A 24,593-nucleotide genomic window follows, 5' to 3' on the forward strand; every position below is an offset into this window, starting at 1 on the left:
GGACTCAACTTTTTCACAAATTTTGGTCTGTTTGGGCCAGGCCATTGGTCTGTGGTCCGTGAGTCTAGACATCCTGGCGCCAATCTATCAATGCCCTATGCAATCAACAGGACATGCACAGACCTTTTGCAGCCCTTAAAAACTTGATAGGCAGCTCTGCCTGCCAAGCAGAGAGCTCCCATTCTGCTCTATGGAGCAAGGAGCAAGAAAAAAATCCCTAGGCAACAGAGGGATAGGCATTCTGCAGCCAATCTTAGCCCTCAAAACCTTGATAGGCAGCTCTGCCTGCCAACCAGAGAGCTCCCATTCTTCTCTATTCAAGCAAGGAGCAAGAATGAATTCCCTAGGCAACAGCTGGGAAGGTGTCTGTGATGAGTGAGGGGGTTTTTTCCCCCACCCTTTTCTGTTTGATTTTGCCTCATTGCAACTTTTTGGTGCTGCTAGCTAATGAAACTCAATTGGTATTTGTGACTCCAATATCTACTGGAAGTTTCCTGGGGGCGGCCGCTTTGGGGGCCTGTAAGTCAGACGTCTGAAATGCAATCTTGACCAAACTTGGCAGGTGGCTGGAGGAGAGGCTGCTGAAGATTCTCTTTGACTTTGGGCTCTCAGTGTGAAGGGGGCACAGCCAGAGCTGCCGGAAGTGACGGACCACAGACTGACGTGCTGGTCCGTGAATGGGGCTGGTCCGTGAAAAGTTCGTGGTCCGTGAAAATCGATGGACCATGGGCTGGTGGTCTGTGGGGTTTTCCCGGTCCGTGCCCACCTCTACTCAAGAGGACTGTTCTTTGCTGCAAGCTGCTGGAGCCAATGCCGTATTAGAATGGGTACAGAATTGAAAATTTGATTTCATATGCATGCTTAAAATGTGCAGCCTTTTCAAATCAACACCCTTCCTTAGCAACATCTAGATATATTTGCTGCCTTCTGTTTAAAAGGTTTATTAAATTAGTTTTACAAAATTCAAGTTCATCTAATATGAAAATACCACTTTAAAATTGATATCAGAAATTACCACAGAGTTGAAAAGTAGTATTTTTACAGATTTAACTTGACTGTTGATCAATATGGCACATTACTTCATGATACAACTTCCCCTTCTAGTATCTATGATTTAAGTATTTGTGAGATTTGTTTTTTTCAAAAGCAGACCCAGTTAATAATACAGGGACTGGTCTTGCTTCAGCTGGGTCTGGCAGTATCCTGCTGGCTCACGTCAGGCAGCTTGGTTTGAAGAAAACGATGAATATGGGGCCAGAGTTTGTTGGTCTCTGTTCCAGAGAAAGATTCTAACACACCTTTCTTTCTGTAGAAAAAATAAGATATATTAAAAGTTTGGCTTGCCTACGAATTCTGTTCTTTCATCATGTTTCCTGCCACTATTCTATCTAGGAACAGAACTGCCTGAGCTACTGTGAAGATTTTAGGAAGAACAAGAGAGCTTTGTAGCCAACCATATCAATTAGCATTTCTATACCACTATTCTCCCCAAAATGGATTACAGACATTTCCAATATAGAAGGCAGCCAATTTAAACAATACTGTTTAAATAAACACAACCCCCACCCCCTTCCATACTGGACGGGTCGTGATCTGCTAATTCCTTATCTAATACAATAAGAATCTTACCGGTAATACTCCAAGACTGGCCTGGTTTCTGCTGCATAAGACTTCAGTCTCTTCATAACAGTTTCAGGTTTGTCGTCATCACGTTGAACAAGAGGCTCACCGGTAATATCATCAGTGCCCTAGTTATGGTAAAGGATTATGCAACTATGATTCAATTTTAGACAGGCGGGTTGTGCTGATCAATTTGATTTCTGTTCTAAAACCTGAAGAACTCCCTGATTTCAATACACAGTTTTAAATTTTTTCTATCTGTTACACATTTCTTAGTAGCTGTCTTAGGCACGCATTATCATGAAGTTCCCTATATTTGTATAAACATTTTGCCCATCTCACTACATTTTTTAAAAAGTTAGCAGTGGAAAGATGGAGGTGCTAATCTTAGGCAGGGGTCATTTTCTATTCTCTGTTTTACTTCTTAGGAAAATGTGTAAGAAAGCCCTACACTGCTAATTTTTTTTAAAGATGCAACATTATTGCTTCACATCCACATATCTCTACATCAGCCATTCGTTGCTGTCAGCTTTGATAGTTCCAGTGAACATTTGGAGAAGAGCAAACTCAATTCAGTCCTCTTACTAGGCAACATACTACTGAAGCACAGATTTCCCTTGCTGGTTTTGGATGAGGTATTCTTCACACCTACTGCTGGAGAAGTGGTACAGGAAACAGATGTGCGTATTTTTATTGATTGTAAGATAAGAGCCGAAGAAAGTTAAAACTAATGTAGAAGTAACACCAAGGTCAATAGCTTTAGAGCAGTCATATTAAAGGCACCCACTCATAAAAGGATGTTGAAATATAAAGCAAAAGTACAATGCAGACTTTTGTTTCCAAGGAATGCATATCACAAATAAGTTTAGCAACTTTCCCAAAGCTAGTAAAGGTTAGTCTAATCCAGTTTCAGTCAAACCTAGCTAATATCCTAAACTTTGTATCTACAACTGTGGCACAATCACGTACGTGACAAATTGCCGGTAGATACAAGGCAGTGCAAATGTTTTCTATATTGCTTGAGTGAAGGAGGTAATAACACCCAAGTGCAGCCATGCAGAAACTTGTAGATCACTTACAGGCACTTTGGGAGGATTGAACTCAAGGTTATAGACCCTGCCACTTGCAGAGTGGATCCATCGTGCTGTCAGGCGTTGCTGAATGGTCTCAAAAGGCACGTCTAAGTCAATCACAGTATCGATTGGACACATTTTTTCCAGAGCTTCAGCCTGTGGAACAGTCCTTGGAAAACCTGCAAAATGACAAAAGCCACTGTAAAAATCTAGTAGCACACGAGTTGAAGAAATAGGCTAGTCACACAGTTGCATTTCTCTGTAGTGCAGAGCTTGGCTCACTTGCTCAAGTCACCTGGAGATATTTGCATACAGTGTACCTGTTTTGAAAGAGGAACTCATTTGGACCACATGCATTTTTATGGGTGACTGATGGGACAATGGTCTTGTCTTGCACCCAGGCGTTAGACAGTCTTGCCCGCTGTACCCTCTCTGCAATCCTGCTACCTATTCCCATTTTACAAATTAAGGGAGACAACATACCAAGCGTAATAATACTCGACTATAGCTCAGTTAGAAAACAAACCTAACTTCTGAGACTCGTCAGAAAATAAAGACTCAGCCTTCTGGATATAATAAGATGACATGTATTCGCTAAGGGAGATGTTCTGGATTGTTTAGGTATTCTGCCTCTTAAAGAAGACAATACAGCAATCACATTAATCCAGCTGCAAATAAAAAGTTATTCATCTGTAATATAATTATAGAGCAACCATAGTTTTCCTGTAAGGAAAACTGTAAGGAAGCATTTTTCTTTTTTCCTAAAAATGGTCTCATTTAATGGCTTATTTGTTCTCTTCCAGTTTATTCTAATGCAGATTAGAAGGGGGAAGGAGCTTCTCAAGCCTGTATTAAACACATGGGTTTGAAAACCTGGGTTCTTTGGAAGCTTCTCAGGGGCTCCTCAGTAGGAGAGAGAGTTGGCCCTCCACTCCTGGACTTCCCCAGAAATGCATTGCTGCAAACATCTCCAGACATATTCCAGTGCACACACGCGGTGTACACTATGGTATACCACCCGATGAGGTTATTAAGAAACCCATGTTGAAAAAAACACCAGAATGCTTTGCAATATGCAGTGTTTCTCTGCCAAACATGGTCAGTTTTTTGGCACAATAGTTGGTACAACAATGATCTCCTGAAGGCAGCAAGTTTGAAAGCTACCGTTTTAAACTGATGAGATGCCTGCTGGCATCTGGATGGGCAAGCATGAAAACAAGGTGTTGAACAGAGGCACGGAGCAGAGGCAGTACCTCCCCCTTCATACAAAGTAAAAACATTCACTTACCACATAAGAAACAGGCAGGACTAAAGTTGGCCAGACCGCTTCTCAGACAAAGACTCCAATCTCTTCCCTCCTCATTCAGGTCTTTCTAACTGCCTTTCTTATCTCAGCAAATCCTGTGAGTTTCTGAAGCTGTTTAAACCTTTCTTTGTACATTTGTTTTTCCTTCCTGTCTCCAAACAGAAGAGCTAATGGGGTTTTGTAAGTGCTTTTGCCCCATAGGAACAAACTTCCATCATGAACTGTGAAATCATGGCTACAAGCATAGACCAATCAGGTATGTACTATTAGCCACCCTTTATTAAAGGGGTTCAGGGAATTCAGCAGATATGGCCCAAAGACCATAGCATCCACTCTGACCAATACCAAAAACCATGTCCTCAATCCTGGAGTGATTCCTTAATTAAAAGTCTAACATCAGTTTGGAATATTGCTTCAGGCTCAGTGAGGAGAGCTCTCACTAAACGTTTCCTTGCATAGCCTCGGTGTTCAATTTAACAGTGGGTTGCGACAGGACTCTTACCATCCAGCAGCAAGTGGTGCTGCTCTAGTGTTTTCAGCTCAGTTAGCATTAGTTGGGTCATAATATCATCAGGAATAAGTCGCCCTTGATCAATGTAGGTCTTAGCAATGATACCAATTTCTGTGGAAAACAAGAAAACAAACCACCTTAGAAGCCAGCAGCAGTACGGAACTGTACAGCTTGCCATCCCTGTCAATGTTTCTGTCTTCTTGCAGTGAAAGACTAGGGGGACAGCTTGTCTCTTCTTCAAGGATGTGTTTTGTTATGTGACTAGGCCAGATGCCCACTGCAGCTAACGTATGTCATGTTCTGCAAGGAGCCAGTTGCCAAGCAACAGAGTGCAGGCCCCAAAGAATCTTTTCTTACAAAACAAAAATTGCACACTGTTAAATATTCCACAGACAAATAATAATTCTGTATCTCTTCAGTCTTTGCGAAAAGATTTTATATTACATGTTTTGAATTAATTGGCATTTACAAACTTTAAGCCATATCTTAGGGAGAAGGTGGGGAAATTCTCCTCAGCTCTCAGGACAGGCGTTGAGTGGAACATCTCTTACACCTTCATCTGCCACCCTTAAGCAAACTGCACACATCACAATAATAATTCTCTCTTTCCTCCCTCCTTGGATGTGGTCCTCCTTTATTGCAGTGGTAAACTCTAGGGCAGCTGCGTTAATACAGGTTTATATCCACTAGCAGCGGTGAGACAGGATCTCATGTCAATGTAAGTGAATGTTTAACTTGCATGAACTTGTGACTGCTGCAATGTATATTTAAACTGGCTAAAAGCCTCTGATTTGGTACTGTATGAGAGGCAAACAAAGTAGAAGGGGAGAAAAATGAGGGTAACAAAGATGAAACTAAGTATCTTTAAGTGAAAAAGTGATTGCTCCGGAAATTGTGTTCACTGATCTATAAAAAATGTAACACATAATAGAGTAGTAAAATTTGAATATTACCCACAAGCCACTTTAGATAATTTTATTTACACATTTGCATTCCCAGGCCAATCATTTTATTAAATACTGGCTAAGTGCTGTAATAAAGAATCATTCATTCATTCATTAATTCCAGTGGGGCAGCCGTGTTAGTCTTTAAGGTGCCATTTTGTTTTGCTACAACAGACTAACAACCTTTATTCCAGTATGGGCTTTCCTGAATCAGAGCTCATTTCATTCTGTTAAACTTGCAGCTTCACCCACCCCAGAGAAAAATAGTATGAACTACCATTAAAAAGAAACCTCAGGATTTTGTATGCTGTAGGCCAGGGAATCAGAGAAGTGACAATCTAGAGATGTGCAACGAATCAGGGTTAGTAGGAAATCCTCATCCTCAAAATCTCCTCCTCCACAATTCTCTAGTCTTTTATGAGCTTGAGTTGGCTCATTTCTCCCTCTTCTTCCCACCTCCATTGTTTCCTTTAAACCAGCTCAGTAGCTCTCACTATTCTATCAGTTCTGGAACATTTGCAGACTTCATCCAACAGTGTTGCTTTTGAAAAGATTAATTTATGCCATATTTTTCTGCAAACAGGGAATCCCACCCCCAAGTATGCAATGACTGTCTGTGGATGGTCCAGTTCTGTGGATTTTGTTATTCACAAGGGGGCTAGCCAGTTTACTATCTGTGACATTCCCAGCAATGTATAGTCAGGCAAATTGTATTTCTAAGGCAGATCATGAAGCTGCATTCATTACCCAAGAGGCATGTCTATATTGTCCACAGCACCAAGTCCAGGAAAGTGAGACTCTGTGGGTTAAGCCCGGTGCTTTCCCTTGAAACATGCCACTGGGTGTCAGACTCAAATCCCAGGGCTTGCCACGTTGAGATCTGGATCTCCTATTATCGAGAATGGACTGCTCTGCCACAAAAGTGAAATGGTGCTTCAGTAGCAGCAGCTCTCTGAATGGTGCCTGCAGAAAACAACCACAGCAATTGTCTTCGTGCCCTACTGTGTGAGAGCTTCCACAGACTGTTATTATAAACAGAAAGAAAAATAACCATTCATTTAAATGCCTATGCCCTCCAAGCAGCTTGCAAAATGTAACTGTCAAAATACTGTTGCAGCTCTTAGGTTATTGGCACACTTCCAATGCTAACTGCATAGTCAAATCAGTGTGTCAAAAGCCAAGTCCAGAACATTGGATAACAATATAGGTTTATGCACACATTCCCCTCTCTGATCATTTACTTCTACTTTACTGAGCTAAGGACAAATAGCCTTGTAGCCTGAGAGAGCCTAGGCCTGGCACTGTGTTACACGATGCCACGAGTGTTTCCACAGGTAGCACTACCATCACAAGTCGGCCACCCTGCAGTTAGTGTGTTTCAATAAGCCAAAGAAAGAGGCAAATGGGCAACAGCCACATTCAGAACCCCATAGAATTAAAGAGTGGCTGCCTATTTCTCCCACAAGGCTGCTTTCTGCCATCACTGCAGCGCTTTGTTAGATAAAAACTGCGTCTGCTGAATTTCTGCTTCTCATCTACCTGTGAAAGGCACAGGAACGCTGAGGGGAGAGGGGAGGAGGCCGGTTCAACTAGCTGGGCCTCGGTGCTCTTCCAGACTTCCTGCACTGCCCCTGGCCCCAGATGCTCGCAGCCCCGGGAAGGCTGCGCTCTGTCGAGCAGTAGTCTGTGTGTAGACCCCTGGTGGCGCCTCCCGCAGCCCCCGTCCCACCCCAGGCGCTCTCGCCCACCGCCTACCTGTCCCCTTGTTCATGTTGTCCCTCAGCAGATCGCCGCTGGACAGGTGTTTCAGGGCGAAGTGCTTAACGATGCGGGAGGAGACGGTGCCTTTCCCGGAGCCAGGGGGGCCCATAATGACGGCCCGCAGCAGCAGCGCTCCCACCGCCATTCCGGAACCGTTTTGTAGGGCTGGCAATGCCCAAACGCCGTCGCGGGCGCTTCCGAGCTGCGGAGCCTCAGGAGCGGCTCTGACCAACCCGGAGCATCGCCCTTGCAACGCTGCCGCGGAGTCAACGCCTCCCCCCACCCCGGCTGCGAGGATTAGACAAAAATAAAGCTCAGCAACAGCGCAGGAAATGGAGCGAGCGCCTGGGCGCGCATGAAGCTCCTCCCCGGCCTCAGCCCAGCCCACCGCCCAGCCTGCAGCTTTCCTTTCGGCTACTGCCGCCTCTCCCCTGCTTTCTGTGCGCCCCAGCTGACCCTTTTACCTTGTATTTTCCTTGCCGTTCACTCCCTCCCCGCTTGTTTAAAAGCGAACACGGGATCGTCCCTTTACTGCAGATTCATCGAAAATAACCTCCGCCCCTCCGTGCGCCCCAGGTTCTGAGCGCAGGCTCCACGAATGCCAGATATGGCAGGTTCGGATCGGGGCCACAAAGCGGGAGTTGAGCCTTCCCCCCCCCCCCGTTTTAATGAAAGCACACCCAACACCACAAGCACATCGGAAAACAGCAGGTTGAGAAAGCAACACTGCACAGCTAGTTTTTTATCTGTATGCTTCCCCCACGAGGGAAATAGCCGGGAAATGAAGGGGCGCACACCCCCTTCCCCCCTCCACTTCCCGATTTGATTCACTTCTCCCATAGCAGAAGATCTCCGAGCTCCTAGAGCTAGACCAGTTTGCGCGGAGATCCTCTTCTCTACACAGGACATCTTACAAGGGATGCTCAAGTGAAAGATCTTACACTTGTTCTCCCATTGTGGATACACATGCACTGCTAGGGAGACAGAATACACTTGAATATAAGACCCTGTGTATAATGTCTTCTATAGAGAGCCTCTTACTGAGCGTTCACATGTGGCATGCTGAGAATCCCACCCAGGTTTGGTGCTTGAGAGCCAGTTTGGTATAGTGGTTAAGAGCGGTGGGACTCTAATCTAGAGAACCCGGTTCTCAGCCCCACCCACCTCACAGGGGGATTGTTGTAGGGATAGTAATAACATATTTTGTAAACTGCTCTGAATGGGTGTTAAGTTGTCCTGAAGGGTGGTATATAAATCTAATGTTGTTGTTGTTGAGACCAAAACCCCATCTTTCCAATGAATGAAATAGACCTGCAGGTGTATGTTTGGATAATAATAATAATATTTGATTTATATACCGCCCTTCAGGATGACTTAACAAGCCATCTGGTGGGGGGTCACAAGAGTAGGGGGTCACATTCCATTTTATGCATGTTTTTAGGCCCTTTCTTGTGTTGTATCCTCCTTAGGACAGTAGATTAAAAGAGTGGAGGTGGCTTTAAAAGGAAGTTAGAGACACACTCGTGGAGAATAGTAGCCGTGTTGGTATGCAGTAGCCGTGTTGGTATGCAATAGAACAGCAAGATTGGAGTCCAATGGCTCCTTAGAGACAAGCAAGATTTTCAGGGTATAAGCTTTTGAATGTCAGAGCTCCCTTCTTCAGAAGGTTCAACTCTTCAAGCTTATACCTGAAAGTCTTGTTGGTCTCTAAGGTGCCAATGGACTCAACTCATGGAGGACTAATGTATCAATGGCCACTAGGCAGCCATGACAGTGAAACAGAATAGTCTACTCCCCTGAATGGGCAGTTCCTGGAGAGAAACAGGAAGGAGTCATAGTTCATTATCTGCGTAGGTGCTGCCAGTTACAGCTGGCGAACATCTATTGGAAACAGAACCTTGTCCTGAGTTGGACCTTTAGTTTGATCTGGATTGGAGTCGCCAGAGACATTTTTATGCATAAGCGAGAAAAAAGCTGCCACCTCAGTGGAAAATGCTCTTGAGGCATTTCCTAGGGGGTGAAGTTGCTTGGGTGTGGGAGGAGGGGCAGGGAAAAGCCAGTGTCAAGCCACCTCCCCTCCCACATTCTGTAGCAGGGCTCTTGCACACAAATTGCAAATTGCCTAGCACAGCACTAACTTGGGCAGCAGACCAGTAACTGCACTTGGTGCGGCAACAAGCCTCAAACAAGCGCATGCATGAGTGGGTCTTGCCTTGCGTGATTAGAAAAAGTGCAGGCATTGTCTCTGCTTTAGTGATGTTATTGCCCTGGTAGAGGCAGTTTGCTGTATGAACGAGAGGCAGGATCCTTCCTCCTCCGCTGCAGCAATATCTATAGCAGGAGAATGCAGTGGGAGGGGGGGCTTCTTTCCTTCTGATTTTAGTTGGAAAATTATTGGATTCTTCTGAAGCTGTTCAGTTAGTTGTATTTTTATACTCTTGTTTTTTTAATGCTGGGTTTAAATCAACAACTTTTAATGTTTGTTTTTTTTGTTATGTTTTATTTTGTAAGACGTCATGGGCATGTTCCCTGGAGAGGCAGCATAAACAATTTACAAATAAATAATAATAATAGAAAATATACTGAAAACTATTGAAAATCCTGTTGCCTCTGCCAAAATCTCACCAGCCCAGTCAGCTTATGCTGAACTCAGTTGCTGTTATTTATGATTTGGACACACGACTTTTAATGTTTGTATTGGACCATTACTGAAGATTACTGCTTAACCTTGACATTTTTTAACCAGTTTGGCTTGCTTTTTTAGTGCCAGACCCAATTCTAATCAATACACAGTCTGCCACATGCACAGTGGCCAATATTCCACCCACTAGGAGAGACAACAGCCTTGTGTGCACATTCTGCAATAATAGAGTTAAAAGAATCCATTAAAATGATAAGGTTTCAAATTATTTATAAAACTGGTGATATAACACTTCTTAAAAGGCATTTAGATTAGATGTGTTCAAATCTATTTTTATTTCATTGTAGTCTTTTTTGTACACTTTTTCTGAAAGAGGAGAAAACTCGGAAGAGAACCCTTGAAACGCTGCATTGAAATCTGAAGGGGGAGTTAATTGTCTGGAATTCGGAAGAAAACCCAAAGAGGTATAGAGCCAAACACAGCAAAAATTGCCCATGCAAAAAAAAACCTGGGTTGTGGTTTGGAGTGGACACTGAGGTTGCAATCAATAGACCATTCTCACCAGTGTCATTTCATTTAGATTTCATTTAGCGTTGTTTTAAATTCCTTTTGTAAAATTTTTACAAATCCCAGGACTTAGCACAGGTAGTGAAAACTGGTTTGCAAACTGAGCCCTGGCAAAATTCATACGTGAAAGAGAAAGTTCACCGTTTGTATGGTGGTGAGGGAGTGTTTTTAATACTAATTCCAGCCCATAGATGTCACTCATTCCCCATTATAGGAAACATTTTGGGGGGCGGTGATGCAAAAGCTTTTCCTTTCATATTTACTTGCAGAGCCAAATAATATGTAGCTCATATATGTGTGCTTGTTAAAATATTCCACTGCTGATCTTTATTTACTTACACTATTGAGCTCATCTCAGAAAGGGTTCAGGTTAGGAAAAAACATACACACTACGTCTTCTAAAGCTTCTGGAAGGTTAATAAAGTACACCATATTTCCATAGTCTTGCAAGCTAAAGAAACACTACTAAACAAAAATCCAGATATTAAATTGTACAGTAAAGTACCCAGAACAGTATAGAGCACAGCAAAAATATCCCATGCTGGTTTAGGTCTGTGAAGTCACAATAAATGTATTAGTCTTTAAAGTGCCGCACTTGCATTGATTTTAGCCTGTTACTAACATGGTTTCTGTCTGGAATTACTTTCGCTTTGGTGGATCTTCAGGGTGAGGGAGTTGAGGAACAGCAATCACAAACAAGAATGCTCTCTCTGCCTTATCGCATGGCCTGGGAGGAGGAGTCAAGAGGCTGCTCAGTCTTAGCTCAGTTTAGCATGGTTAAGCAGGGCTTTTTGCCCCTCTGTTGTGGCACCCAAATGCTGCCTTCTCAGCTGTTGCAGGGACCAATGAGGTTCTGTGAAGCAGCTCTGGTCTTCAAGTTCTTTCTACCACTGCGCATAAGAGCAATGTTGTTAATGGAGATGGACACAGGCATGATGGGTAGCCTAATTACTGACCACCTACCTCAACTAGTCTCTGCTGAGGTTGGTTTTACTAGTTTTTCTGTGTGAAACCCACCTATAAGATGGAGGAAGAGGTAAGAAAGTGTGGGTAGGATTACTGAAAGGATTCTATTTACTTCGTCTTCCTTTTTGTTTCCCCATCATTTCCTATTCATGTTTTTCTAAGGCCTGGTCTATACATGCGGAAGAATGCTAAGACAGTAGAATAGCTGAACCATTTCAGACTGGAAAGGTATCACTTTTTAAGGTTTCCCAGCATTAAGAAGGTAGGGAGGGATTTTTAATTCTTTCCCCCATTGTCACTTTTCTTGTTCTCAAACCCCCACCCCTCCGCGGTCCCTCCAGGGAACAAACCATGATACCACATCGCAACTTGGAGAATGTGTGTGATTTGCCCGTTTGAGCCTTGCAAATACACACACACTCAGGAGAGTCTAATAGCAGATCGGTTGGGTTATATCAGGTTTGGTGCTGAGTCTCTGGAGCAAAGGGACTGCTCTTGTTTATACTTTAATTGGTCCGATGTCCCTCAGCAAATGGCCAGTTGTAACTTGAAATAAAAAGGTTGCAAAGTTGTCACATCTCTATAAAGTCATGTTCTTTTTTCTGGAGAAGCATCCAATGTCTCGTAGCTGCTAAATCCTGACTTTATTTTCACAGTGTGTCATATAGGTGGTTGCATAGCCTTTGTTTGTTTTCTGTTGAGCAATCCTGTTTCGGAAGATTGCTTTCTGGTTCACTTTTGCAATCGCTGCGAGGTATTTGGAGAATCCTGAGAATATGGAGCAAGATAGCTTTGAAATATATTATTTCTTTATCCCTGTATTTCACCCAAGTAGCTCAGTGCAGCATATGCAGGATTTCTTGATGGTTTCACTTGTAGGCACTGCCCTGTTTGATATTGGCTTACCTTAAATCACTTTGCAGTACCTCTAGGAACAGATTGGGGGGGGGAGAAATAACACTGGAAAAGGCCCCCCCTGCCCCCTAAAGGAGGGAGGGACTGCCTGACAGGGCAGCCCTAAGCAAGGAGATGCCTGGCCAAGCTGGGCAGCCAGATGGGGTGAGGCCAGGTTGGCTAATCCGTCTCCACAGTGAGGATAGGTGGGACAAACTCATGCCTCACCACAGCAAGGCTGGCCTGGGAGAGGCTGGGCCAGGAGGGTGCTTGTCCCTCCCAGTGATGAGGAACAATCAGGCTCCTTTCCTGTGCTTCCAGCTCATGTCTGCCCCTCTTTTGCGACTGGGGCAGGCTGGGTGGAGGGCTTACCCCCAGGTTCGTGTGGCCCCATGGGGAGGCACATGATCAGCCTACAAGGCATCTTCTCAATGGTCTTAATGGTCAATCCACCCTTAACTGCATCTTTAATACAGGATGTTTCTGTGCATTTGGCAGCTCTCCCTTGAGTGCCTCTCCTGGTGTATTTGTGCAAAAGCTTACAACTTTTAAACCACTTGATCATATGATATATATTTAACCAATGTCTCGTGAATGCATACACTGTGTAATAAACCCATAAACACAACCTTGTCTTGTTCTATGGTGCTTGAGGCTGAAGGTACTTCCCAGTAGCAGAAAATTTGCTCAGAGCAGTTATATGTTTCACACAATTATTTTGTCCCATTGTAAAGTGGCATTAATCACAGACATGATTTCCTATTTTTTTAACATGTTATTTAAACTGCCAGCCAGTGGCATTCAGCACAACTCTGAATCCGTTGTATTCCATTATTTTGTCAAATCCTTCATTTCAATCAAGGGTTGTAGTTGCAAAACTCCAAATTCTACTTTTAAAATAAAGTATATACATTATATACAAATATTAAAATGTTTCCTAAATTAGTAAATTTTCTAAATTAGAAAGTAAAATGTTGGATCCAACACTTCCATTAACAGCACAGGGGAAAACAAGGAATGCCATAAAGGGATTTGCAGCCTCTTTGTCCTATTTTTTAAGGACTATTGTCTTCTTTTCTTAGTCATCTACAGAAAATTACTTACCCCCCAGTCAGTAAGCAGAGTGAGGCTACTTCTTATTGTACACTTAGTAGTAAAGGTTTATTGTGTTTCGTCATAGGCCATTACAAGTCACAATAACAAGAATAAAAACAGAAACATGTTTGAATAAAATTGATGTGACATAATCCAAACAGTAAAATTTAAAACTAAATAAAACCAATAAACCATTTTCAGTTGTCAAATTCAGGTAAGACAATAAAAGTAAACACAGTTCAAAACACTAAAAATCCACAACATTCAGTGTTAATTTAATCCCTTAAGCATAGCATTAGCCCGCATTTTTTTTGCAGCCAGGGCATGTAAAGCCATTTTGTAGGATATATTAGCATCAGAATCGGCTAGTAGAACTACAATCTTCTAGGAATCTGAGTGGGTACAAAGGTCAGACATCTCAGAAAGAAATTTGGTCCTAGGTTGGGCATACAACGGGCAGTTAAGAATATGAGGTAAGTCACTTATGGTACTCTTACACTTGAAAAATGCTCCCAAATGGTGCTAAAGGGCTCTAGGCAATTGCCACAATGTATTTAAGTGACTCAGCATGTGGACCAGCTTGTCACTGCAAGGATATTGCTCTTTCCAGGATGCTGAAGTGCTTCTGCGGAGACTTGCCACATCATACAAATGACCAGCTACTTATTAGAGCCTGCCCAAGACATTTTAAGTGTATTTTTTTAGTGCAAGACGTCCAAATGCCAATCCCATGGTGGCAAATAAACTAACAGGCTGCTGCCCTTTAATGATGGTGTGTCAAGCCTCTCTTGCCACCTTGCTTAATGGTATTGCTGACCCTGCTGCTTATAGAGTAGTACTGCAGTTGAGATATCATCTGGTGAAGTCCTGTGAGTAGTGCTAGCCTGGTGATGGTTGCTTAAATAGTAATAACTATGTGGAGCCTTTGCCACATGGATATAATTTACAATAGCGGAGTTCTCTTAGCAGTTCTCAGTTGTTTCAGATTTGTGTATAAGTCTGCTTCAGCTGCAAGACCATAACAGAGGAGCAAGGAAATCAGTGGGAAATAGCCAAAGAAAATTACTGGGCCTGAAGGAAAACTGACTCACAATTAGGGCCGTTTCCACACATCTTACCTGCCTGAGGAACATCGTGTGAGACCCGGAAGACACTGTCTTCTTGCATGAAATCGCACCAGGAAGACGCTGTTATCTGGGAGTTTTGCGCAAGTTCCCCATTAGGACTCAATTCTCATGCACATGTGGCCTAATTAGGACTGTAACCCATGGGGAGAGGTTGTTTTCCTTGTGGGAGCACTATTTGCCCCATCAGTACATGTGGACAGCCAATGGGCAAATGGTTTTAAAGTAAATGCATGTTGGCTTTCCCTTACAAACAAATGTACACATTTATATAGGATCTACATGTTCACTTCAACATGTGTGCAAGACTACTGAGTTAAACTACTGGTCTATGAGGATTAGTATTATGGTTGTTGTGGGTTTTCCGGGCTATATAGCCGTGGTCTTGGCATTGTAGTTCCTGATGTTTCGCCAGCAGCGGTGACAGGCATCTTCAGAGGTGTAGCACCGAAAGACAGAGATCTCTCAGTATCAACTGTGGAGAAGATGTTAGCAGGTAATTAGTATCAGTAAGCAGGTAATTAGGATTAGTATTGTCTACTCTGGCAAGCAGTGGCTCTCCAGAATTTCAGGTAAATCTCTTTCACATCACCTGATCCTTTTAACTGCCAGGGATTGAACCAGGGACCTTCTGCACGCAAATCAGATGCTTTATTTCCAAGCTACATGCCCCCCTGAAAATACTGTGGTTAACACACACGAACCCATTGTCTTAAACTGATATTACTGGGTCTATCTAGATCAGTCTTGCCTGCCCTGACTGGTGGTGCCTTCCCCAAGGTCTTTTTTAATCAATTTCTACAGCTCTGGGAACATGTGTACAATCTGGGTAGTGTACACTTGATTCTTCTTTATACATGTGTAATGTTGCCAACTCCCTGATCTTTGACACTAAACAGGATTGGCCTTGGTTAGTGATTAGATGGTAAACTGTCAAGGAACTTCAGGGTCACTATACCCCCCTTTGTTAGTCTCTTGCCTTGAAAACCCCAGCAGGGGGCACCATAAGCCAGCTGTGACTTGACAGCAGTTTAGACACACATGCTTGCCAACCTCCAGGTAGGGTCCGGAGATCACCCAGAATACAACCAGACGTACACATGTACATCCAAGATGCACATGCATTCACTATAACATGTACATATGGGCTTGAGTGATCCTTTTAGTTGGCAGTGCGGGTGATTGAATTTGGGACTATCTCCCAGATGCAGAAGTCAGTGTGGTGTAGCGGTTAGAGTGCTAGTTTAGGATCTGGGAGAGCCAGGTTCAAACCCCACCTGTGCCATGGAAGCTTGCTGGGTGACTTTAGGCCGGTCACACTCTCTCAGCCTGAGGTAGCTCACAAGGTTGCTGTGGGGATAAAATGAAGATGAGAACGATGTAAGCCGCTTCCATTTGTGAGAGAGACAGGATATATTTATTTATGTCATTTATATTCTGCCTTTCTCACTGAGACTCAAGGGGGATTACATAGTATGAGATTAGTACAATCGGTAGCAAGGACAAGGGCAGGTATTTCCATACAGTGTCAAGAACATTTCCATAAACAATGTCATCGGATAAATGAATACAAGTTTACAAAGACATAGTATTAGCAAGGATCTAATACGGAGTTGAGGAACTGCTGAAACAGAACATAATAAATTCTAGGACTTTACATTAAAACCACATGAAGCACAGGTAGTATATAGGAGTACATATTTAAAGCAACAGATAATATGTACGGCAACATAATGGTGAAGTGTACGGATCCTAACTCATCAGCAAAACATCTGGGATCCTTTCCCTACAATACTGTCCTCCTAGCTGAGAAAAAGGCCCTTTTTGAATAAAATGCTCTGCCTCTGAGCCACAGTGGCGCCTTTCCCGGAGATTATTTAACACTGCCGCGAAGGCTGTCTGTCTGTCTGTCTGTCTGTCGCGTATTCGAGGCACGAAGCGCTTTGCGCCTCCTCCCTCGAGCCTCGCCTCGCCGCTGCCAGCGCCGCAGCTGCAACCGCAGCCCGTTCCCCAGCAAAGCGACCCCGCCTCCCCGGGAGCCCCGCCCCGTTCCCCTTTGACCCCCGCCCGTGCCTCCGCGTTCCATCTTCCTGTTCCAAACCACGTGGACGCGCGCTGGGCACTGCGGGGCAACAACGGCGGTGCCGCGACCATAACAACGAGGCGCTTTGCACGCTGCCGGCGAGCTCCCTGGCTGGTGCTTGGCGGGGCTCCTCGCTGCTGCCCTAGCAGCGGCAACATGGCGAGCCAGCCTCACTCCCTCAGTTATGTTGGCTGCAACTTTTTGCGGCAGCGGCTGGTGCTTTCCACGCTGAGCGGGCGGCCGGTGAAAATCCGCAGGATCCGGGCCAAGGATGACAACCCCGGCCTCAGAGGTTGGTGAGCCTTGGGCTGGAGGGCGCATCCCTCGGGAGGAGGAGGAGAAGGGAGAGGAGGGCGCGGGCGGAGCTGAGTCAGGCGGCCGGAGGCTCGCAGAGCGAAAGAAGGGGAGAGTGGCGGGTGGGTTGAATTCCCGCGGAGCTGCAGCCAGCCCAGGATCGGCGTTGAGAGGGTGGAGCGCTTGTGCGACTCCCGAGGGTCGAGGGGTTTCATGCGGCTCGTGTTCAGCGGGGCGCAGCGAGAGCGTTGCTGTGTTGTATTCCACACGACTGACACGGGGAGAACCTTCCTTTGAGGTGGCAGCGATCGGTGGGATGGAATCTTAGCTGTTCCCCACCACTGAACGATTCCTGTGCCCATCTGTTTAATCGAATACCAACGGGCTTTTTATCTTCTTTTTTTAAAAAAAGGAGTGATGGTTTTGCCAGTAGTTTTCTGGACAGTTGTGGTATCAGCTGGCCGTAGCTGGGTGTGCAGTCAGCTGATGCATTTTAGACAGCCTTTGCTAAGATGGAGAAACAGTTTAGTAACTAAGGAAAGATGCTAGTAGTGAGTAAAACAGGCAACTGAAGTAAAAGGTCTATCCCACCTCCAAATCCTGAAACTCCCCCACCCCATTCACCCCACAGCATTTAACAGGGCTCTTCCACAACAGATAGTATGTCGATTGATCATAATTTACAATCCTACACATGTTTACTTAAGACTAAAAGTCACTTAAATTCAATGGCAATTGCTCCCAGGTATGGCACTGCATAGAATTACAACTTTAATAACATAATGCAGTTACTCCCCAAAGCTTTTGACCCTAAGTCTTGTTTTAAAGTGTTTTTAAGGGTACATGCACACTCAACTTCTTATTTTGCAGTATTTGCTGGAGTGTTCCTATGCACTAAGCATCTTTCTGACTGGCGCACTTCCTCCTCAGGCCAGAATTATTAGCAGCTTCCACATCCACTTTGTTGGCTGAGCTGCTTACCAACGCAGAATGCTTTGTCATAACCTGGAAGCTACAGTTGCCAGTGACTGGCCTTAAAAGATGGTTCTGTGCCTCACAATTCTGTGGCAGAAAGATGCTTGACAGTACTAAGACTGTAGAAACGTATACTAGTAACATTTGTACCTACCTTAGAGACAAGGTCTTGACTGTCCCCGCTTGAGAGCTGTAGTGAAATCCTAAACAGAGTTAGAATTCTAAACCCATGGACTTCAGCTGACTAAGAAGGTTGTAACTGTGCTAAGGAATGCATTGTTATTTTGGACCTCTGTGTGGAGATTTAGCTATACATTTAGGCTCATCCATCAGTCTTGGCCTTGGACAACTTGCTGTTTCTCAGCCTAACCCATAGGATTGTTGATAAAATAAAATTGGTATAGTCCTGTGTACATATGTCTGAATTTCTTGGAGAAAAGCTGTGGTATTAAGTTTCATAAATATATATTAATTGGTAGTGTTGCAGGTAACTATTACTGGTTTTGGACTGGCAACTATACCTATATGATCTGCCTTTGCCAGAATCACTCCATTGGTCCATCTGGCTCAGTAATAGTTTATATGAATAATAACAATAACAACAACATTTGATTTATATACCTCCCTTCAGGACAACTTAATGCCTACTCAGAGTGGTTTACAATGTATGTTATTATTATCCCCACAAATTGGTGAGGCTGAAAGAGCTCTAAAAAGCTGTGACTGATGGCTGCAATTCTCCAGGGTCATGGGCAGAGAAAGCTCTTTGCTAGCACCTTTAACTGAAAATGCAGGGGTTGGATCTGGGACATTTTGTGTGCAAAGCACGTGCTTAAACCCTGAGCTGCAGCCTCTGCTCTGAATTTTAGGGGAAACTTCACATGCATCGGTAGTCTCTAAGGATTTAGGGATATGTACCAAGATCAAGATAATTCATACTATGGTATTCCCCATTACTATATATGGATTTGATAGCTGGGCAGTGAAGGAAGCTGACAGGACAAGAATTGAATCGTTTGAAATGGTGGTGGAGGAGAGTTTTACAGATGCCATGGATAGCCAAAAAGACAAATAAGTGGCTTCTAGATTAAATCCAGCCTGAATTCTCCCCAGAAGCTAAAATGATGAAACTGAGACTATCACAAGACCACTGGAAAAGGCATTGATGCTAGGAAAAGTTGAAGGCTGTAAAAAAATAAATAAAGACCCAATATGAGATGGGTAGACTTGATAAAGGAAGCCATGGCCTTCAGTTTGCAAGACCTGAGCAAAGCTGTTAATGACAGGATGTTTTGGAGGTCAATTCATTGGGTCACGAAAAGTCTAAGTCCCAAGGGCACATAGCACACACACACACACAAAGGGGAGTTTGAGTTACAGGAAGGATTTAGTGCTTCAGCCCCAATCCCTCCTTTTGACTTCTCTGCTGAGGAGGTGGTCAGGTAAGTAATATTGGGTTGCTTCTACTAAAAATACCTTGTTTAGTGTTCCTTTCATGCAAAGCATAGGAGAGCTTGAGCAAAGAAAGATATGATTTATGTGCCTTTTAAAAAGAAACACAGAACATGCAGTTTGAGCCAGTGCAGCTTCCTGTGCAGGGAGAGGAAAAAACTGCAGCTGTGAAATCTTTCTTCTTTTATTAGAAGCTTTTTTGGTGGTGGCTCCCGGGTTACAGAATGGCCTTCTAGAGGAGGCCTGGCAAAGCACCTTCCTGATATCTTCTGGATAGGGCTGCAAGACCTTATAAAGACATATAAGAACCTGGTTCTACTTTGTTTTTATTAATAGAACCAGGAAACAGATATTTAAAATCACTATAGGCACTTATCCTCCTTTACCTCTGAACAGCCTGCAAGCTAAGTGCTATTAAGTATATCCAAAAATATGCCAATGGGACAAAGTGAATATTGGCTGAATGTATTGCCCTTATTTTCATTGGGTATTTCTGTACACAAGTGCTTTTTATTTATATCTTGCTTTTCTCCCTGATCAGGGGCCCAAAGTGGCTTTTCACATTGCTTTCCCTTCCTTGATTTAATCTTCACAGCAACCTCATGAGGGTAGGTTAGACTAAGAGGTTGTGATGGGCCCAAGGTCATGTGTTGGGCTTCCATGGTTGAGCGAGGGATTCAAACTTGGTCACCCCAGGTCCTATTCCACTACTCTAACCACTGCACCACATCAGCTCCACTTTTTTCTCCAATATGGACTCAAAAGCTTACATCGCGCTCCTGCCCTCCATTTTACCCTCACAACAACTCTGTGAAGTAGGATAGGCTGAGTGGGTGTAACTGGCCCAACGTCCCCCACCAGGCTTGCATAGCTGAGTGGTCATTTGAGTCTGGCTCTCCCAGGTTAAGCTATTCAGCAAATGTTCCGTTTTCCTGCTGTCTTAATTAACCAATGACTGCAAAAACCTGGGATGTTTTATTTTGCAGTAGCAAGCCTTTGGTATATGTGGGGGGCAGCCTGGACAGAGAGGGTCGCAAAGACTTGGTGAGTGAGGCAGGGGGAGGAGATCACTAGGGCTGAAGAAGTAGGATGCTTTTGTTACATAATGTAAGCAGAAGTTCAAGTTCAACAGTTAGATACTTTCCCTTTTTTTGTAGCCCATCAGCTTTCATTCCTTTGCAACATCAAGCATCATTGATCACGTTATTTGATAGAGTCTTGCCATCTTGTGCATACAGCAAATGATGACTCTGGTGCTGGAAGTATCTTCCTCATAAGATAAACATTTGAAAAACTGATTATTTTGGAATTTAATTATCTTTTAAGGATGCTGTGTATAAGAACAGAGGTTTAATCTCTTGCACAGGACATTGGTTTGGAACAATAATGTACTCGTCTTGTGCAGCACTGTACAAATGACTTGCAACCCAATCATGTGCTTGTTTACTTGGCAAAAAAACAAACTGGGTTCAGTGGAGCATACACCTAAGTGTGTGTGTGCACCTAGATTTGCAGCATTAAGGGGTTTTGGGGTGGGGCGTATGAAGGGTATACTCTTCTCTGGTTATCTTAGTCCTAAAGTGAGGGTAGATCTTAGTTGCTCGTCAGCTTTAAGCATGTGATTACAAGTTACAGGTTGTATGAGGAAAACCTTTTTAGGACAGCATGTTGTGTGTGATGTTTGGTTTTATAAAAATTCCCATGGTTCTTGGAATGGATGTTAAGAATCTTTGTTTCTTTGACAGATTTTGAAGCAAATTTTATAAGGCTGATTGACAAAATAACCAATGGATCTAGGATTGAAATTAACCAAACAGGTAACTATATATGTCTTTATAGTTCTATATGTTATGAAGCTTCTGTTTATTTTCATATGTTGCTTCATCTGTAATGTAGTAGAGATCCACTGGTAGAAATTATTCAGATGCGACCAGTGTCAGGAACAGTGTTTTTCTGCAAATTTGTGTATAGTCTTACAGTTTCTTTCTCAATTTTGTTGCAGAGTAATTGGGAGATAACACTAACACAATAGGGGGAAAAACATAGTTGGTGTACACAGAAGAAGAACAAATAGACTGAAGGGCAAAGTCGCCTTGGCTGGGATTCAGCGTCCAGCTAGATATTCACAAATTCCCTCAGAGAACATTCAGAAAAGGAGCTCATCAGTTTTCTTTCTCAGCTTCTAATGTTGGCATCGGTGTGCTAATGGCATATTGTACCCTAGGAACCGTGATTTAGCTTTATTTGCCACGTACACATTGCATGGCACCAGTCATAGAAGATCAACCTCCTCCCAAACATAGTGAAAAACTCGAGAGCGTTTTAGATCTGGGTGGGAGATGACCGCCACCTAAAGCATTCACAAGTAACAATCAAGAGAATTAATTCATCCAAATAAGGGAAACTGTAATACATTAAAAGTAGTCAGGTTGGCAAGTTACGATTGATCTGCTGAAACCAAGGGGGATAAAGTTAGAGAATTCTCTGCATGCACGGTGTAAAGCAGTATTCTAACCCAAAGAAGAACTTCTTTTGGAAAGGGCATTTAATTTGTAGGCAGATAAATGCTGAGAGCTCAAACGTTTTGTGTACTGAACAGGCTAGTTATGAATTTTAACACCACCTGTGTTAAAAATGAAGATGCTCTCCTCCACCCTTTGAAGTAAAGAAACTGTTGCTACTGTGGCAGAACTGAATAGCATCTACAGTCATTTGATGTTCTTTTAGATAGATCTTCTTTCATGAGTGTTTGGTACGAACGATGGCATGTTGTTTCTACCAGACACCCATGGCAAAACTTAACAGAGACTGAAGTCTTTTGCCAGGCTAAGGAGCTAGTGGAAGAACCACTTATATTGGAGGAAGGCTTCAACCTGGTATGATACATGCCATTGTGTTTCAGTTCTCCTTAGGGTGCTTGAATGTGACCTAGAAAGTGAGAATTGCATAACAAGTACCCCCCCCCCCCGCCTCAATTCCAATCATTGAAGAAAGTTCAGGTGAAAGTGAGGATTTTATGTCATGAGGTCTATTTGTTATTTTTCATGTGTGAATTTGTTAGACTTCTTAGTTCACCGTCTGCCTACCTACAAGTGAATGTGCTTCTTGATGCGTGTTTTCATGTCCAGAATATATTTTGCTACAGAAAACAGTCACTAGAAGTAAGTGCAGGAAAGCAAAACTAACTTCTGTTGCAGCGTTTTTAAACCGTATGAGCAGCCCTAATAGGGGGTGGCTGAAGTAAATTTCTCCAACTGAGATCAAGTTGGTAATGTAAAGCTTATATTGGAGAGTGGTTGGTAGTGACTGCCTGTCGGCTGCTATCTGAAATGTGAAGACTGTGTTACTTGATGGTTCATAACCCTTACATAGCACAGAGATAGAAACGGGAGTGCTTTACAGAGTTGTCATAATCTACTTTCTGTCTCAGGTCTCCTTTATTTCATGTATGTCCTTTAGTGAAATGATCTGTTTTTAGGAATCAAATATAGCTGTTGGAGTTTACTTTCCAGGAATGGCCAGTTACTGCCTTTTAAAGTATTATTTTAATCTATTAAGCATAGCAAACCTGACTTTTTAAAATCTGCCCAGCTTAGATGGATAAGTTTCCTTCCATGTTTGCTTGGCAAAGGATTGTGTAGAAAGGGGCTTGTAGCTTGATTTTATCTATGTTTATTGGGAAGTAAATCCCAGTTATATCAATAGTACTTGCTTCTATTCAGGTTGAGTAGTTAGCACTATAGTTTCCCAACAGGAGGTAATCCTCCTCTGTCTGTCTGCCTGTCTGTCTGTCGCATCTGCCTTAGGACCTAAACATTTATAGTACAATTCTAAAACAAAATGGCACGCTTCTAAATCCATTGATGTCAGTCGACTTAGAAACATTAAAATAAATCAGTTCTATGATTTCCTTGGACTACAGTGTTTTAGATATTATATTTGGCTTCTGTGGAGTTTTTAGTTAGGACATTCAAAGCTAACTAGCAGACCCAACAACTCATTGGGATGAAAATCAGAAAAAGTAAAACAACATCTTTGCTAGGACCAACACAGAACTCTTCCTCAGCCTTAGGGTTAATAATTTTTTATTGACATTGCTTCTGTGCTGGCAGCCTGACACACATGTGCTTCTCTTGCCATGAAGATGTGGCAAGAAAATGGCTTGGGGGAGGGGAGGGAAGAACGTCCACTTTGAGTTGCCACATTTTCATTGACTTTGCTCCTGTGCCCAACAGCTTCAGGCAGAAACCTCCATTTTCTTTTGCAGAGTTCTGTTTATTGTTATGCAGTTCTGTTGCAGAGCATCTTAATTTATTATTGAAATAAAGCACTTGTAGGGAAAACAAATCTGAGTGGATATTTCATAGGATGCCCCAAAACTAGGGGACAAAGATATATTGAATTTGGTTTGAATTATACTTCACCTTTTAATCAAGAAGCATCTCCAAGGCAGTTCACACAAAACAATCATGTACAATTAAATTGGGGGTGGTAATCTGCTCTAACATAGCGATGCTATGGAGTAGATGCCACACTCCAGTTTCCATTAGATCGTTGTGGTTATTCCCAGAAACTTTCATCTAGTCTCAGTCCTCCACCTGTGGCAACTGGGTGGTCAGTTGCCAGACTGTGTGCTCCTTTCCTTCCTGCCCTCTCTTTCAGCCTCCTTTAAATGTGTGCTTTGCACTGCAGTTCTTAGAAGAGCTGTATCCGTTTTAGCCCATTGATTTCAATAGAAGGGTATAACTTGGCTTTGGAGTGCCCTGATAGTGTCTGATGCAGGCTTTCAAACTGTTCTGCTACATACAATTTGCATTCCGTTGCCCAGGATATGGCAAGGCAGATGGGCATTTAAAACATGTCCTTTTCTGGGCTGACAAAATAGCTGCAGCCAAACCTGCTCTGGACCTGCAGTGTTCACAGCTGCATTGGCTTTGAAGGGGAACACACAGCTGATGTACGTTTTCACATAGGAATCTTTGACACATCATGGGCATCCAGTACTGGGTGGGGCAAAACATCTGACTTTACCAAAAATACTAACGCTAGCAATTTCCCTTTTTCTTCTTAAAAGGCACTACTTTATATTACCAGCCTGGCCTGCTCTATGGAGGGTCGCTAGAACATGATTGTAGTCCCAACCGAAGTATTGGTTATTATTTGGAAAGTCTTCTCTGCTTAGCACCGTTCATGAAACACTCCTTAAGAATTATTCTCAGAGGCGTAACAAATGATCAAGTAGATCCTTCGGTAAGTAGCAAAGCTTCAACAACTAAAGCATCCTTAT

The 24,593-nt window shown here is 43.3% G+C and overlaps 2 protein-coding genes across 3 annotated transcripts in view; one reads left to right on the forward strand and one right to left on the reverse strand.

The window, feature by feature from the left end:
- Positions 1-925: 925 nt before the first annotated feature.
- AK3 (adenylate kinase 3) lies at positions 926-7,581 on the reverse strand. The gene is made up of 5 exons (XM_054986417.1): positions 7,210-7,581; positions 4,502-4,621; positions 2,700-2,872; positions 1,630-1,748; positions 926-1,306 (listed from the first exon to the last, which is right to left on the reverse strand). The coding sequence occupies exons 1-5, from the start codon at positions 7,358-7,360 to the stop codon at positions 1,183-1,185; spliced, it is 687 nt and encodes a 228-aa protein (XP_054842392.1). The 5' UTR covers positions 7,361-7,581; the 3' UTR covers positions 926-1,182.
- Positions 7,582-16,581: 9,000 nt separating this feature from the next.
- RCL1 (RNA terminal phosphate cyclase like 1) overlaps positions 16,582-24,593 on the forward strand; it is a 37,074-nt gene continuing 29,062 nt past the window's right edge. For both annotated transcript variants that reach the window (XR_008597489.1, XM_054986101.1), the window contains exons 1-3: positions 16,582-16,877; positions 21,052-21,123; positions 24,381-24,556. Coding sequence is in view for 1 of the 2 variants with exons in the window: in XM_054986101.1 (XP_054842076.1) it covers positions 16,742-16,877; positions 21,052-21,123; positions 24,381-24,556 (384 nt within the window). In the remaining variant the exon portion in view is untranslated. The remainder of the gene's footprint in view (positions 16,878-21,051; positions 21,124-24,380; positions 24,557-24,593) is intronic.

The sequence above is a fragment of the Eublepharis macularius genome, chromosome 8 (assembly GCF_028583425.1).
Source record: "Eublepharis macularius isolate TG4126 chromosome 8, MPM_Emac_v1.0, whole genome shotgun sequence".
Taxonomy (NCBI): domain Eukaryota; kingdom Metazoa; phylum Chordata; class Lepidosauria; order Squamata; family Eublepharidae; genus Eublepharis; species Eublepharis macularius.